The sequence below is a fragment of the Neoarthrinium moseri genome, assembly GCF_022829205.1.
Source record: "Neoarthrinium moseri strain CBS 164.80 chromosome Unknown scaffold7_Wmoseri_CBS_16480, whole genome shotgun sequence".
In the NCBI taxonomy this organism is placed as follows: domain Eukaryota; kingdom Fungi; phylum Ascomycota; class Sordariomycetes; order Amphisphaeriales; family Apiosporaceae; genus Neoarthrinium; species Neoarthrinium moseri.
This window is the reverse complement of record NW_026055121.1, coordinates 428,783-445,723: the sequence shown is the minus strand read 5'-3', so window position 1 is coordinate 445,723 and position 16,941 is coordinate 428,783. Positions and strand designations below refer to the sequence as shown.

Genomic DNA, 16,941 nt, shown 5'->3' with positions numbered 1-16,941 from the left:
CACCGTTGTCTCGAAGATCACTCTTAAAAAAGACCTCACTACCGAGACACTGGTTCGGGCCGAATCCCACAAGATGCTAGAATCTGCTGATCATCGTCTACTGGGTACCGTAGGGCTAGGGACGTTACTGCCGAAGAGTCTCGAACAGGCACCGCAGCTGCGCGCGCCTGATGGATTCCAAGACGATAGCCGTTTCGGGTCTCGGTGGTAGAATGCGGAATCGTGAAACAGCATCTGGAGGCCACGAGTCATGCCTGCACTAAGCTATTATAGGTGCACGTAAGGCAGGCCAGTAACGCAATACCATATACATTTTCAACAGGTATTATTGAGCAGCACGACTAAATCTAGTCCTCATCCATGAGGGCGGCAAGCTCGGCTTCCTCTTCCGCAGTCATCAAAGGCTCCGGCGCTTCTTCAGCTACCTCCTCTTCGACGCCATTGGCCCGATCTGATTTCTCCTGGTTGATCTTGTCCAGCTCCTTCTTGTCCAGGGACCAGGTTCTTATGGTGCCGTCCAGTGAGACCGACACGACTTGTTCGGGTGCCCCTGCTTGGCTCTTCAAGAGGACTAGGCCGGTGACTTCGTCAAAGTGCCCCTCCAGTGTGCAATACAGCTTTCCAGACGCCCGGTCCCACACTTTGACGTCTTCATCCCTTCCAGCCGTAATGACCCACTGATCCGTCAGGGCCACGGTTCTCACGTGGTCGCCATGCTCGATGGTATCCTCGACGGCATAGTTCTTGACACGAGAGAGACACTTTGCCGTGCCATCGCCGCTGGCTGTCCATAGATCTACATCGTCGCCTTCCTGATCGAAGACAAGCTGGTACACCGTCGTCTCGTGCTCTAGTATGGCGTGGCGAGCCTCGTCTGGCGCCCCTGGCGTGCTATCAACGATCTGGGCCGCCGAGTCCAGACGAATGCGCCACCGGCGGAGGTGAGGATCGCTGCTGGCGCTAACCAGAATGATCTCGTCGGCACTTGACTGGACAGGGTCGATGGCCAGGTGCTGAATCGCCATCATGGACACGGCCTGATCCTGCAGAGTGTGAAGCCGAGACCCAGTGGCGACGTCCCAGACCAAGATCTTCTTGTCGGCGCCGCCGCTGATAATGACATCCTTGCCGCCCAGGTTTGCGCAGAGGATTGCTTTCACGAAATCCGAGTGGCCGCTGTACTTGCGCCCTGGTGCTTTGGAGGATACATCCCAGGTCCAAATATGCTTGTCCCATGATCCGGCAAAGATGGTTTGGTTATCAGGCCCTCCAACGGCAACGCATGTGACTGGTGCCGAAGGCCCTCGATAGACTTGTTTACTATCTTGAGTCTACGCAGTATGTGAGTTGTGAGAGCTGGTTTATAACAGTGCCAAACTTACCTCGAGGTCCACCCGGCGGACTGAACCTGTGGACTCGGCAACGTACAAGGCAGCAGGTGAGGCCGGATCGCGGATAGCAGCCAGGGGCTTTGCCTTCAGCGCTATGGGGTCCCCATTCTTGTTGCCCGCCTTGGCCGCCTGCCTCTGGCGTCTTTCAGCCGAGGCACTGCAGATAGATTTTGTTAGCACAGAGCAATGTGTGTGCTGCTGACACGTCTGTTTTAGGCCCTTGGCAGAAATATATAGAAATTAGGTACCTACTCGGTTTCGAAGAAGTGGTCTGCACTGAGTCCCTTCTGCATGTTGTGTAGGCTGGCAGCTTGATTGAGCCCCTATTTTCCAGCCGCCGCGAGTTCGGCCAAGCTATGCTCTCACTCGTCACGAGGTACGAGGTTGGATAGGCTGATTCCGGAGAATGAACCCAGGGAAAATGCACCTCCTGGCTGCTCTTCTGTGTTGTCTAGGAGGCGGTTGCGTGTATCAATAATACTACTTTGTCAGGCAGTGGCAGGTCGCTGTGGAGGGGTGCTTAGAAATTTGCCCAGAGCTGACCAACGGCCCAATGACGATGCTGGCAGCATCCAATCCAGCTCTCCAACCTTGCCTAGGTAGATGGGCAATGGGCAGCTTGAGCCCTTGGCGGTGGGGTGGGGGTTCAGCGCCCTCTGTGCGCAGGCCCCCCTCTGGCAGCGGGCTATAGTGGGGTATCCCTGCTCTTAGCGGCCCGCGACCCTGGATGGACGCGTTAAATTGACCGACACGTCAAGGCGCGTCTTTCTTTCGCGAGTTTCGATATTGACTTGCCCAGCGCCGACCTCGCATCGCAGTGTCGACAATCTGCATTCGACCGCCCGGACATACTACTCGACCTTATCCATCGCCTGTGCACGAGTATCACCCGCCTTGCACACAGAGCATGGCTTCGACGGCACCTCCTCGCCCCCGAGCGAGACCTGCCCACACCCAGGGCTCGACCCGTTGCGCTTACACGCCCAACGGCTCCAGACTCGTCACCGTGGGATCCAACAACACCATTCGCCTGTACAAGACGGGCTTCGACGGCGAGCCCACCAACATCGACGACTGCCCGGAACAGCACACTGCCGTCGACGCATCGGACGACTTCTTTGTCGCCGGTTCCGAGGACGGCACGGTCAGCCTGTACTCGATCCCGAACGCCACATTCGAAAAGTTCCTCCTGCGCTGCTCCTTGCCCGTCCGCGATGTCGCCCTCTCCCCGGACTCCAAGTGGTGCGCCGTGGCCAGCGACGAGCTCACCGTCAAGGTCGTGAACACAAGCGACATTGGCCAAGTGCGCCACCTCAAGGAGCACGGCAAGCCAACGAAACACCTCGTCTTCGATCCCAAGGGCTCGACCGTGTCGCTGTCGTGCACAGATGGCGTCGTATACGTATACTCTCTGACCGCCGAGGAACCTGAGCTGATTCGAAAGCTCGATGGCATCATTGGGGCTTTGGACACGGACGCGGAGGTTAGCTCCTTGGTCGCGTGGCATCCCGACAGCCGGGCCTTTGCTGTCCCTACGCCCACAAGAGACATCCAAGTCGTCTCCAAGAACGACTGGGAGAAGCAGAGAGTCTTCTCCAAGGGCCACAACGGCGACGTCACCGCGCTGGCGTGGTCGCCAAACGGTGCCATGCTCGCCTCGGCGGGCAAGGACAAGAAGATCCTGCTCTGGGAAACCAAGTCACAGTCCGTTGTCGCTAGATTAGATTATGCAAATGTCATGGATATCTCGTGGCACCCCACCGACAATCTGGCATCCTTTACTACTTCGGATGGAGAAGTCTATATCCACCCAGACTTCGTGCCAGAGCAATTTGCTCAGTTGCTCAAGTTGCCCAAGCAACCTGCCCCTTTCATCCACGATCCCCTCTCCGAAATATCAGCCAACGTCAGGAGGCCAGATGCCAACGGTGTCAATGGGCTGAAGATCGCAGCCCGGCCGCGCCGTGATTCCCTGGACAGTTACGACTCTCTCATGGACGGGCCCCTCCAAGAGGATGAGGACTTTGTCGTTGATGACGATGGGGCAGGCTATGTCGTCAACGGCAATGGTAAGCGTACCCTTGATGGGGGCGACGGTCTTGGTAATCGTCCAAACAAGCGTCAGCAGCTAGAGGCACAATATCACGAGGCTTTCCAGCCTGGTTCAACCCCCTGGCGCGGAAACCGAAAGTACTTGTGTCTGAATCTCATTGGAGCCGTCTGGACGGTAGATCAAGATGGACATCACACTGTAACTGTGGAGTTCTACGACCACGAGTTCCACCGTGATTTCCACTTCACCGACACCTTCTTATATGACAAGGCATGTCTTACTGAGAACGGCACACTATTCTCATGCCCCCCGAAGGAAGACACGCCAGCCACCGTCTTCTACAGACCTCATGAAACCTGGACGAACCGGTCCGACTGGCGGACGCAGCTGCCGAAGGGAGAGGCTGTGCTCTCCATGTCATTGAGCGATTCCTTCGTGACGGTGACGACGACCGCCAACTACGTCAGAGTCTACACATTGTTTGGCATCCCCTACAGAGTCTACCGTCCCAAGAGCACGCCTATGGTCACCTGTGCGAGCTGGAGAGACTACGTCTTGACCATGGGCAACGGTCCAATTGGCCCAGATGGCAACGCAAGACTTCTCTACACCATTGAGAACGTGAAGAGGGATGAGATATGCCAGAATGAGGATACAGTGGCTCTCCCGGAAGGCGCGACTGTAAGGAGCGTCTTCTTCTCGGACGATGGCGTAAGTTATCCACCGCCCATCAGCTTCTCTCGTGCAAGTATGACTAACAGGCGTAGAACCCATGTGTTTATGATTCCACCGGAACGCTGCTCACTCTCCTGCATTGGCGCCAACCATCCAAGGCATCATGGATCCCGCTCCTGGACACGAAACTCCTGCCCCGCCTGGCCTCCGGGCGTAAGCACGAGACGTACTTCCCCATTGCCGTTGCAGATAATAAGTTCCACTGCATCATCCTCAAGGGTGGTGACCAGTACCCCTATTTCCCCAAGCCGCTGCTCTCCGAGTTCGACTTCTCCATACCCCTGACCTCGGAACCGCCGAAGTCTAAGGCCGCCAACGAAGCAGACCCAGATGCGACGCCGGAACCGGAAGACGACGAGTCGGAGACTCGGAAGTTGGAGCAGGCATACTTGATCAAAGGTATCTTTGCCGCGCAACTCCAGGATCTCGTGGATTCGTCTTCGAGTGCTGGGTCACACGCACAGCGCTCCGCGCTCGCGAGGCTGGAGCTCGACATCGACAAGACGCTCCTGCAGTACCTGGCTATTGAGTGTCGCGAGGGCGAGGAGCGCGGCATGCGTGCCCTCGAGGTCGTGGAGCTCATGAGGGATCGCACGGGCCGTATGATTGACGCTGCCGGCAAGGTGGCACAGCGATATGGCCGGACCATCCTGGGCGACAAGATTCGCGAGGTTGGTGAAAGAAGACTAGGCGGCGCTGATGAGATGGACGAGGATTTTGCATAGGAATGACTAGGTTGATATGGCTGTTTTCGAGGGGGCTTCTGTGACAGTATGCACGTAACATTTCTCCATTCCACGGATTGGAGTGGCGTTGTAACGATTTAATGTCCTCAGGAAACACGGAAACTCGTACGGTAGCAAACTGTCTTATCTGTCGGTCCGTGAACGACCAGTCATGATTTACCATCTTAGAATAAGCCCATGGACCCCTTTTCCAACATGAGTCTAAGCTTTTATTTGTAGGAGTCGTAATCGATTGCTTCAAGCATATCTAAACCATCACAACAATTGAAAGTCAAGAGATGCGCAGTTACTTTGCCATAAAATTTCCAAAGGAATAATTTGATCTAGGCTTGAGAGCATACTTCTCGCTCGCAAGCAGTGGGGGAGGCAGCATATTGTACCGGAGTCCCATGGAACAAAATGGCACAAAGCGGCTAGACCATGTTACCTCGCGAACATTATACATCGAGAGTGCCAGGAAAGGATGCAACTGCATTGTGTTACTTCCTCACTTACAGCCGGGATGACAAAATAGTCGTCCCAGCAGATCTGATCTAATCTTATCTTATCGCGGGCAGCTATCCAACTTTTTTATGGGCCGGGGAGATCTGCAGCCTTGCATTGCGCGCCGCGGGACAAGACTCGTCCTTGACCTATCGATATACTTTGTTACCACAACTACAAATCCTCGCCCTGCGTGTATGTGCACTCAAGACCAAATTTCGAGGCTCCCGCGATGATCCGATAGCGCAAATCCCTTCGACGACCTAAACAGATCCCACCGCAGACATACAGACAACCCCCGAAATGCCACCCGCCGGCAGCGCGGCCCCAGGAGGCCCGGGTGCCAACCCGGCGCCCCGGTTCAAGACGGACATGAACTCGATCGCCATGCTGATGGCCAAGCGCTCGCAGCCGTCGTTCCTATCGCCGAAGCCATCGTCACTATCGTCGTCATCATCATCGAAGCCCCCCTCCCATGGCCAACAACAAGCAGCAGCGGCACCGCCCCAGACCAAGACGCCCGCGCAGCTGGTCGCGCAGGCCGAGGACCTCGAGGTCGACCGCCTGGCGCAGTACGACGACAACATGGGGCTGGGCATGTTCAAGCCCGAGAACCGGCGCGAGCGCGAGGACACCCGGCAGAAGGAGCGCGACGAGCGCCGGCTGCGCGGGCGCCTGGGCCTGCTCAAGGGCAAGGGCAAGGGCGCCAGCGGCGGCAAGCCGTCCGAGTGGGACGCCGTGAGCGGGGTGGCGGCGGCCCGCGCCCGCGCCGAGAGCGAGGACGAGGACGAGGGCCGCAGCGGCGTGGGCCGGGCCAAGAAGCGCAAGCGGGTCGCGGTCGAGCCTGAGCCCGAGCCCGAGTCGGCCGAGCGGGGCGGCGACGAGGGTGGTCGGCGGCAGGCACGTGGGGCCGTGGACAGCAGCGTGGAGGAAGCTGGAGACAAGGACGTCCAGATGGTACAAGCAGAAAGTAAGGGTGTGGAAGTACCCGAGGACCCGCAGGTGCAAGATGGGGATCCGGAGTCTTCGAGGGCGGAGGAAGTCTTGACGGCGAAACGGAAGCGCAAGAACAAGACCAAGAAGAAGAATAACAAGAAAAAGAAGGTCAAGAGCCAGGCGAAGGAACCGGATAGCGAGTAGTTTTCTGTATATACCGAACTGATACCCCCGGGAGGAAAAGCATCATTGAAGACGATGTACCGCCGACATGTCAGGCACCTGCGAAATTTGAAGCTTTGAAATGTGCAGTGAAAAACCTCTTCACTCCTTTACTCGTCTTAACGCCGGCCTAGAGTACAAGATTACCGCATTTCTAGGAATGCTTGCCAACCTCTCTCCCCCAAACCCCGTGCCGATATGTCCCCTCCAGACTTCTATTAGATCTGGCCGTACCCTGTGCCCCCCGAAGCCTTCCGCCGACCCCGAAACGGGTATAGACATGCACCGTAGCCCCCTTGATGCCTCGAACATACGCTTCCCCATGGCGCGTCCGTACCAACAGCCACATAGCCAATTGGAGTGTAAACAGAACGTCAACTATATTTCTGAACCTGAATATGGATGGGACAAAGCCTCAAATGGTTCCAGACTAGACTTTTGATATTTTTTCAAGAAACGAACAGGTGAAAATATGACCCGGGCCGATGCACCAACATGGCATGGACGACGGAGTAGATATTGTGTAACACGACAAAAAAACGTGCGGATATCGTAGAAAGGGGCGGCCGTAAATTAGTCATCCGCATGTGAGGGCATAGAAGCTCGTCGGTTCCGTGATTCCCAAATCCAAGCAAGCACCTCTATGCAGAAGGAAAGAATAGACAAAAAGACCTCCGTATATGGTGTTCTATGCAAAAAGCGCCGTATAATGAGAGCGTAAGAAGTAATAATCGTGTGAGACGTGGTTGTTGTGCCCCGGCTTAGAGCATTCGCTTACGCTTGCGGTCATCATCGCCACGGGGATCGTCTTCGTTTTCCTGCTCCGCCGTGTCGGTGGGGTTGAGAATATGCGCCATGCTGCCTCTTCGAGTCGGCGGAAGAGAGGTTTCTTTGACAGATAGATTCTTGTTCTCTCGGCCCGCCGAATTCCATGACCAGTTGTTGAAGCTATCCATGGTGCTGATACCGTTAGAAAACGGAGGCGGCGGCGGAGGTGTTGACGGCCTCGACTGTGACTGCGCGTGAAGTGGGAAAGATGAGATGGAATCGCGAGGGCCCCTGTCGTCCGTGGGGAGCCGACTTGGGGACGATGGCCATTGAGAGGACGACTGCCCAGACCCAATGAAAGGGTTCGGGTTAGCTTGCCATCCGTGTGCCCTGATATCTGCTGAGGTATGGCGTCTGGCTAGGCTGCCCGGCGGTGGTTCGATCGAAGTCGCCAACGGATGAGGACCAGCAGGGGGCGGCGGTGCCTGGGGTCGAAGTGGTGACGGTGAGGATTGAGCAGTAGCCAGTCCCGGGCCACCGATCGATCCGTACGGCCGACGAGCGTTGATGGACAAGCTGGACGGCACGGGTGGTTTGTAGAAATTGGGTCCCCTTGACTGCGGTGCAGCGAGCCTCCGGTCATCCTGCGCCAATTGGCGCGGAGATACTGGTGGGTTATCGAGATTCGCAAAGTACTGTCGACTACTCGACAGCGGTGGCTCATGTGGCTCATCTAGTGAGCGAAAGATATCGGTCTGGCGCTGTATATCCCCCTGCAGCTTGAGGACTGTCATGTATTAGCAAGAGTAACACAGCACCCGACGTGGCTGCTTACCGTCCTGATGAATTGGTTCGTTAGGATTTGGCACCAGGGACAGAACCGTTCTGGACAGTTGCTGGTTGAAATCCAAAAGACGGGTTACGGTGTCCATCATTGCCTGGTGCTTGATATGCATGTAGTGGGCATTCTCCTCACTGCGCTGCAGCCGCGAGCTGAGCTCATACAAAGTGTGTTCAATGTTGACAACCCTGGGATCGGTCCCGTCAGGAATCGGCGGCATTGGCTCCGCTGGGGTTCCCGGTTGAGAAGGCGTCGGCTTCTGGTTCGGGTACTCTCCTCGGTGAACGAGAGCATGGCGTGAGGCTCGGCGCTTGATCTCTCGAAGACCAACCAGATCGCCACGCTTGAAGTTTCCATTCCCATGTTTGAATTCCCAGAGGGCAGTTTCAGGGTTGCCCGTATGAAATACGTCGCTAACTACACAGGAGTCGTCAGTATCTTAGAAGGCATGCGCAAGTAAAGAAGCACACCATACCTTTGTGAAATCCGTACATGTTCAATTGGCGTACGAATGAAGAGTTATTGGTGTGCTTGAAATATTGCCTACGGTGGCCGGTCAGCAAGATCAGAGAAACACCAACCAAGTTCCCAGCTGAGAGCTACACGTACGCAAGAACCTTGGAGAACTCGGGCGATGGTGACATGACAAAGCTATCATTGGATGGTGACCAACTGATGAGGTGTTGGATGTTGGGGTCCTCCAGCATACTGCATTTCCTGTTAGTACCAGCAGAGTGCCAGGGGGGTTCGACGTGACCAGTCGCAGCCGCACTCACTTGTAAAGCTTATGGATAAAGGCTGTCTGCACGATCTTGGGCTGGTGAACGGCGGCCGCAGCAATCGCCGGCGCAGGCATGCTCGTCGCGCTCGAGGCCGTGGACTGGTCGTTGGACGGGGTGCTGCCCTCGCCGTCCGGGCTCTTGCTGGAGCCGCGGGGGGCAGACGAGTCGGTCGGGGTCGTGATCTCCATTGGCTCGCCCTGGGGCGAAGGGGCAGATGTCTTGATGGTGGGCGTCGGGGTGGACGTGAGTATGGGGACCGTCCTAGCTCCCATCATATCTTCTGTGGGCTCGTTGCCTACTCGATTCCTCGGCACACTGTCAATCGCAGTAGCCATCTGGTCTGTCGACGGGGGACGGATCATGTCAGCTACGGGCCACTATTTGGACAGCCAAGACATGGGGACAAAGGAAGCAGGGAAACCGAGACGGAGCAGCGCCTGGTCAATGGCAGACAAGACCAGACCCTGTGCCAAGCTTGTTGTAGAAGACGGACGGGAGCCGACTGACCTCATTCTCTCTGCCCGGCGATTGGAGTTCTCTCTCTCTCTCTCTCGCGCGCGCGCGCACGCTGCAATCAGGAGCGCAGTCTGGCGTCCTGTTTCGCGGGGATGGTGGTGATGGTCTCCTCCTGCTTCCGGCCGCGCACCATGACGCGGATCCACTGGTGGTCGATACAGACAGGCGGCAACTTAAGTTTGCAAGTAGGCTGGTAGGCTGTCGGGGGAGGTAGCCGTGGGAAGTGGCCGAGAGGCAATGCTACTGCTACTGCTACTGCTACTGCCACTGGCACTGGCACTGCTCGTACTCCGTACCGTACCTCGACACGGCTAGCTAGCGTCGTGGGCGCCGTACTATGTGGTGTGGTCTGGCGTCGGAGGCTGTCCGGAGTGGAGCGAGTTGTGAGGACTCGGTCTCAGACAGATCTCACTGTCTGTAGATATGTATGCAGGTGTTGCAATTGGCAGGTCGAATTGTCGGGTTTGGCGACCTCGGGAACAGCTACCTTCGCAGTGCTAGTGACTAGAGCCTAGACCGAAGCCTGTGGCGCAAAAGGTTCGTCGAAGACTCAAAGGGGGGTGGGAGCGCATTTGGCATTCGGGGATTTGGGGGGGGGGAGAGCAATGGGCGAGCAAGGGCAGCACACGCACAGGACGACTGGAGCGACGGGACGGGAGGACACCCTGCCAGTCAGAAGTACTGTGTAGAAGCGGCCAGGCCTCGAGGCGTTCATGGATTCCTCTCTCTCTCTCTCTCTCTCCCTCTGTCTGTATGTGTACTATGTAGGTGGGAACCCACCTACTCTGGACTGGCGTCTTGGTACTGTGCTCTATGTAGCTTCTGGCTATGGGGCCCTTGGGGCCCTTTGAAGTTTGGGGCCCTACCTTGTCCATGGGCATGGGCATGGGGCCATGGTTGATGGGCATGTGCATGGGCATCTTCTTTTTGGGGGGCGGCCATGGATGTCAGGTATGGATGGCAGTGATTGGATCAGGGGTCGACACACGGGGGTCTGGGCCGGTTCAATCAATGTTGGACCTCCTGCGAGGGGCACATCTCTTCAAACCCAGAGGACTGCCGTGGCTGGCCTTGCCAACAACGCCAATTGATTGATTGATTCCCGTCCGCGCCAGGACCAGCTGCCCGTTATGGGATGTAACTAGACACATACGTGCCAAGTAGGTAAGGTACGTAGGTATCTAAGTTACATAGGAGGCCACCGGTCCAGACTCCAGCCCTGCTTTTGCACGCACCATGGACTGACGATGCCCTCTTCGGGCGACGACTGCAGCAACACCGGCAGCTCTGGAATGGCGATCGGCCGGCATCTCTCCCGCTGGTGCACAGTGCCCACGGCTCGTGGGCAATAGGGAGGCCTGATCGAGGGCCCCGGCCGAACCCTGAAAGTCTAAAGACACAAGCAGCTGGTTTTCCGCTCTCTGGCGCGGCCCCTAGGGCGAGCAGACCGGGTTCCTCCAAGCCCAGAAGTCAGTTACAGCGCACATTCACCCGAGCGGCCGTCGTGAAAGAGTCAGGTCGCCCAACCCATTACTTAACTCCCGAGCCCGGATTATGTACAAACAACAGGATCACCCAGGATCAACTGCCAAACCCTCAACCGTCACGGCCGCCTGTGGTGTTTTTGGTTAGAGGGCTCCATACGATACGGAGCTCCCCCTACCCTGCACCTGCAGGGAGCTCCAGCTCCGAGGGGTCGCCAACGCATGCAATCAACCAGTTTCAGGCAAGGCAGCCCCGATCTGCTCTGTGCTTTCGCTGACTGCAGTCTCCTTCTCGCTGGGCCTGCGCCTGCGCCTGCGCCTGGCTCTGTGTTCTTTTTCTCTGCGTCTTCTAGACGACGTTTTAGGGTTCGAACTCTGACTTCTGTTGCATTCCTTGCAGCGATGCGGCTGCGGAGAAGGCCACATAGAAGACGGATGGAACCACAGGGGTGGGGGGTAGGGGGTCCCATCCCGCTCGCCTGTCCCCAAGACCGAGACAGGCAGAGCCCACGGCACGCCGTACACCACTCAGCAGGCCAGCTTTTTGTCAAGCTTGTCTCGTGGAGACGCAGGCTGCGCAAGAGCAGTCGCGCACCACGCACCTCCATGTCGATACGCGAGAGACAACATCTAAGACAGCACGACTTCATCACGCGTCGCCAAGCGGCCACCGACTCAGATGCAGCCAAACCTAGATGACTGACCGGCCCAGCACCCAGCACCCATCTGGGCAGCTCCGAGCTTGCAGGCCCGCCCGAGGTGGAGGTTCGCCTTGGTCGAGCGAGATTGACATTGGCCACTGACTGAACTAGCTGCCACTGGTTCACGCTATGGCGCCTCCCGCGGCGGCACCACAGCGGGTCAATGGGTTTGGCGGCACATCACCGTAGGGCTTCCCGAAAGCCAGCTGGTCTTGGTCTGAGCGTCCAACATGCCAGCAGTCTTGGAGCATTGGACTGCACTTGCAACTGGCTTGCAGGTGCTGCCGTGCCGGGTCTCGGTCTTGGGGGAACTTGTCCAGATACTATGTACTGCTCGGCCTTTGACATCCGACTCTGCAAAGGGCCCAATGGCCAAGGTTGTTGACTCGAACTGAGCCAGGATCCACCAACGTCCTCCATTTGCCCGTCACCGAGAAGGAATGCGATTCCGCTCCGTCCCAGTTGGATTCTCAATTGGACTCTCTAGCCGGGGTCTCCAGTTATGCTTCTTGCTGACCCGGTCTTTTCGGATGACGACAAAATACGACTTTTGGAACCACAGTGCCTGACAGTAGACATTCCTTGCGACTCCATACAGAGATGGTACATCGGTCACTAATCTGCCTGCAGCGTCTTGGAGCTGGTACTACAGGGTAGGAATCTTCGGCCGCCCCTATTCACTTGGTCCCCATCATCGACGCAGGGGGAACTTTCTTGCTTGTTGATGATAGTCACCAACAATACAAAATCGGAGGATTCGGCATGGAGGCCAAATCCAATGCGGCTGACAGCTTACGTCTCGCTGATCCATTGGCATGTCCGGACTCTTGGGTGCTGTTGCCACTCTGTAGACTAACACCCACCCTGTCTTGGCATGCTGCAGCAGAGTATAATCGCCTCTGCATTGTTTGGATAGACGACGAGGTAACAGCCAGTTTCACCGCTGTGACGGCAGTATGTAGGTCACGGACGCCCTCGTAGGGGGTACCGGGTATTTCATGCAGAGTTGTAGGACCATGCAGCAAATGTAAATCAGTCGGGTCCAGTCCCATCTTCCACCCGCAGGCTAGTCGTCGTGCCCGCCGCTCCCCTGTCTTTGGGCTTGAAAGTGCACCAGGGTATCCGTTACTATCGGGCTTTGCTACATTGACGATCCCATGTTGACTTTCATCATGATGCATCACGATGATGGCAATGGGATCGAGCAACACTGAAACAATGCAGTACCAATCGTCCCCAGGATGCCACAATCCATGGCCTTCAGCAGCTATAGCACCCCGCCTATAGCCAAGCTCGTCTGTGCCTCTTACAGTAACTCTGCGTCAACATCAGACGGCCAGCCAACACTGCATGTCACAGGTGATACCGCAGCAGCTGGGTCACGCACCCGCGTGGGGAAGAACACAGAACGGCAGCTAGCATCGTTGCGCAACTGGAAGTCAACCGACCCAGGCTTGGCTGGATTTCGGCATGCAATCAGGATGAATATATGTCTTCCTCTGGGCACCGTGGTGATTGGCAGCTGACCCCTCGAGATCAACCACACAGCTTACGTCGTCCTCCCTCGGATCCTAAGCTGTCCGGGGGGCGATTGCAGCTTTGGGGGGCCGTCCTGGAATCTGGAATCTCACTGCTTCACTGTCCACACGTTTTGCCCCCTCCAAGAGATGCCTAACCCTTTCCAGGAACCATCGTGAACTTTTTACTTTCAACTTGTGGTTGACATCAAACCCGGTTAGCCCGACCGGGCAGGCAAACGACAACCTTGGTCCTGGCGGACGGCAAACCCCGGCGTCCAAGGGCTGCACGTCAACCAGCAATGCCGTGGTTTCCAACGGGCCGCCCAATGTTTCACGGCCAACTTCGCCGTTGTGTGATCTGCCTGCCTTCCCCCCTGAACATTGCCCGTATGGGGTAGCCCTCCGGATTTGGGGGTTTGGGGTCCGTGTAGCGTATCCCGATTTCGAAACTTGTTACCGATTATAATAGCAATGCTGCCACTTTGCACGCAACTCGGTTCCGCGGCTCCTTATCAAACTCTAAAAGCCTCTGCCCTGCATGGTGCTGTAAATTACTCCGGCCACGCTAACTGCTTGCGGCTGACGTTTCTTTCCCCTGTGATATGCAGCTAGGTTGGCTGTCGACCCGAGGGTGGTATCTTGAGATGCTTGCGTACCGACGCTGTGGAAAAACTTTTAAGCAGCCCGCATCCTGTGTTTGGTTCTCGACAGCGTCACCCTGGGATGGTGGTGTGCGCTCCCGTGCATGATTGCAAACCCCCCACCACCCCCGGGATCACTGCGCACGTGCTATCACACCCTCTATTGAAACTCCAGACTCGGCCGAAGCCACTGGACGTCGTACTCAGGCACCCTGGGTGAGTTGTGTCTCTTGATGGCTTTTGTCATCCATGGTACGCGGAACAAGGCGCTTATCAGCGGGAACTCTTTTTCTCCTCTCTCTCGTGTCTACACATTTAACAAGAGCACTCGGTATAGGCGGAGGCGAGTGATTCATTATAGTAAGTCTATTTTTAGTGGAGCACTTGGAAGGGAGCAGAGTCCTCGAAAGCGCGCTGGCTGCGGTGCGGCTGAACAGGGCCTGTCATCCTTCTAGTCCTTCATATGATAAGCGATGAAGGGGCAAGTATATCGGCTTGGAGTAGTTGCTTACGGCGCATCGGCAGTCCACGTGTGCATTTAGGGTCCATTTATTGTACTCGTATTCTTTAAAGAGTGAAAAATGAGAGTGTACTGGTGGGCAATTTCAGGCCCACGAGTTGTGTAGCATCCTTTTATGTTCACTGCAGTTCAAATACCAGGCACGTGAATGGTGGTCTTGCCTTTGGACGTATTTCATTGCGGCGATTCAACAGGGAAGTTACCTCTTCTTTGATCTGACACCTGAAGAAAGTCATAAGCGTCGTCGTCCCCTGCAAGTTTGCATCGTTATTGTCTTCGTAAAGTACTAAAGCAAAGCTGTATGAGTATGCAGCGCTTATAGTCATTTATAAGTGGGTCTTGGCTGTGAACACCCCTAGTTCGCCAACTGAATCAGCTGAGAGAGGATGATCCGCCCACGAGAATATGTTTTGTGTCCGTTATTCTTGTTATTAGGTAATACATCATAATCAGAGACTCGAGATGCAATAAATAGGCCGCTGTGTCACGCTGATGTTCTTAGTGTCACGATATGCAACGTCCATTAAGTCGATGCATTCATCGGCGTGGCAGCCCACGCAGCGGCAGCATGGTGTGCGAGGTGGCAGTAGCTTAACGAGCTCACGTGAAATTCCATTATAGTCTCGGTGTTTGCGCATACTTAAGAAGATCAAAATGACTTGGTCTCTCCTTACAGAGGCTTGGGGCGAAAAGGGGGAGGTAGGTAAATCATGGATGGACCGTAAATGGCGGGCAGAGAAACAGAGGACGGCTGACGGGGAAAACAAAGAGAACATCACAGAGAAGGTTGAATTAAAAATAAAACCAAAAAAAACAGAGACCGCAAGGGTCGAATGGAAGCTCTCGGCAGGGTTGAGTGGCAAGTCTATCTGTAATGGGCGCCATGAAAGACAGCACAGATAAAAGCCAGACTCCCGTACAATAAACCACTGTGCACCACTACCACTACGCCAATCCCCCCATAGATGCCATCCTCAAGCTGTTGCAATTCCAGGCTTCTATTGGCATCTAGGTATCTTTCCTGGTTGCTCCGCCTCGTTGCGGCCTTAATTCTTCCATTCACCTTGTTCACCTCTTTTGCCTGGTATCAGGCCACCACGGACGGGTACCTGGTTGCCCCAGCCAGCCTCACAACATAGGGTTTATTTCCAGCATCCTGCCCGTTTGTCCCTCCTCTTCTCTTCCTCTTTTCCTATTCGAGGCCGTCACTGTTTGGATTGGTCTTCTTTCTCTCCAGGTTTGCTTGGAAGCGGGTTTTCTGCCATTTCAGAAGTTCGCCTGTTCGTTTTGTTCCCATCGTCAGGACTTCTGGATTCTTTCCTCCACTGCATCCTCCAATTTTCGTATGAGCTTGGCTCCCAGGACTGGTCGAGCAGCCGTATCTTCCTGGATCTGTACAAACGACGTTCTGAATTTTCATCCCTCCCATCATCCACACCATTCGTTTTCATCACAACAACACATACGAAGCCATTCCTTGGCATGTATTCCTTGATCTGTTGAACTTCACGAGCAGGTACTCTATTCTTTCTGTCTTGATACTGTCTTATGCTCATCGATGATTTCCACAGATTTCAGTCCTGACCTTACCATGGCTCCGGACTACGAGACGTCACACCACCTGGGTGACTTCCTCGTCGACAACGACGTGATGAAGAAGCACAAGGAAATGCTCCTTGAGCAGTCGCCCCATTGGACAGACAAGGGATGGTCCCACGAGCAAATAGCGGCCGAGCGACTCCTGGTCCTCTTCAAGTCTCTGCATGCCCGCGCCAAGGACAATGACCACTTCAGCTTCTGGTTCGACGTCCGTGAGGGCTGGCTCCCGGTGATTTTCTGTGATGCCAAATCGATCCGTAGTGTCAAGAAGATCGTCATGTGCTTTCGCCTCGCTCGCATTGCGCGACGCGAGGAGACATGGAAGATGCGCGGCTACGACCCTGCGCCGGAGACAGCCCTTGGCCATCTCGTCGATGGATTGATCAACCTCGTGGGATACAAAGCTGACGCGGAAGAGAAGTGGCTCTACACCAGAGACGCAGCTTCGAGTGGTATCTTTGCCCCAAGCATGACGAACAACAACACCACCACCACTACACTGAACACCCCGAGCACGATGAGCAATGCTCCCGCTACACTGAATGGAGATGGTGAGGAACCTCTGAAAAATTGGGGCTGTGTATGTGCATGGTCCGCTAACGCAAGAACAGCCGTGGATGGCGTGAATCTGGCCTCCCTTTCCATCGCCAGCGGTGAGACCCCGTCACAGAAACCCAAGGTCCCCGAGTTCGTCAAGTGTCAAACTTTGGAGAAAAGAATGGCCGTGCTGAAGGCGCAGGAGAAGGCAATCAGAAAGGAGGTCACCAAAATTAGTCGTGAAATTAGTCGCTTGAAGAAGATCGGCAATGCCTGATTCTCATGCCAGGAACGGTGTGTTGGAGTTGGACTAGCTAAGATGTCGAGAACGGACGGAAAGACCATAGCAGGCTCGCGCAGCCTGAGGGAAGGATCAGAATATGGCATATTGCAAGCCAAGCAGGTGATTCTTACCTGCCGGCTGTCGACCTCATCAGAAGCAGCAGAAGCAAGGGTCTTGTCACAG

The 16,941-nt window shown here is 55.7% G+C and overlaps 5 protein-coding genes across 5 annotated transcripts; 3 read left to right on the top strand and 2 right to left on the bottom strand.

Moving 5' to 3' along the window:
- Positions 1–347: 347 nt before the first annotated feature.
- Positions 348–1,684, bottom strand: JN550_003080 (uncharacterized protein; the record flags this gene model as incomplete). The annotated part of the gene is made up of 3 exons (XM_049314444.1): positions 348–1,331; positions 1,383–1,548; positions 1,644–1,684. The coding sequence occupies 3 exons, from the start codon at positions 1,682–1,684 to the stop codon at positions 348–350; spliced, it is 1,191 nt and encodes a 396-aa protein (XP_049174915.1).
- A 614-nt stretch (positions 1,685–2,298) lies between these two features.
- Positions 2,299–4,904, top strand: JN550_003079 (uncharacterized protein; the record flags this gene model as incomplete). The annotated part of the gene is made up of 2 exons (XM_049314443.1): positions 2,299–4,155; positions 4,212–4,904. The coding sequence occupies 2 exons, from the start codon at positions 2,299–2,301 to the stop codon at positions 4,902–4,904; spliced, it is 2,550 nt and encodes an 849-aa protein (XP_049174914.1).
- An 807-nt stretch (positions 4,905–5,711) lies between these two features.
- Positions 5,712–6,548, top strand: JN550_003078 (uncharacterized protein; the record flags this gene model as incomplete). The annotated part of the gene is made up of 1 exon (XM_049314442.1): positions 5,712–6,548. The coding sequence occupies one exon, from the start codon at positions 5,712–5,714 to the stop codon at positions 6,546–6,548; it is 837 nt and encodes a 278-aa protein (XP_049174913.1).
- Positions 6,549–7,327: 779 nt separating this feature from the next.
- On the bottom strand, positions 7,328–9,319 carry JN550_003077 (uncharacterized protein; the record flags this gene model as incomplete). Its single annotated transcript, XM_049314441.1, has 5 exons — positions 7,328–8,121; positions 8,170–8,592; positions 8,651–8,718; positions 8,785–8,883; positions 8,952–9,319. 5 exons carry the CDS (start codon positions 9,317–9,319, stop codon positions 7,328–7,330), a joined length of 1,752 nt encoding a protein of 583 aa, XP_049174912.1.
- A 6,611-nt stretch (positions 9,320–15,930) lies between these two features.
- On the top strand, positions 15,931–16,752 carry JN550_003076 (uncharacterized protein; the record flags this gene model as incomplete). Its single annotated transcript, XM_049314440.1, has 2 exons — positions 15,931–16,489; positions 16,550–16,752. The coding sequence occupies 2 exons, from the start codon at positions 15,931–15,933 to the stop codon at positions 16,750–16,752; spliced, it is 762 nt and encodes a 253-aa protein (XP_049174911.1).
- Between the last annotated feature and the right edge of the window lie 189 nt (positions 16,753–16,941).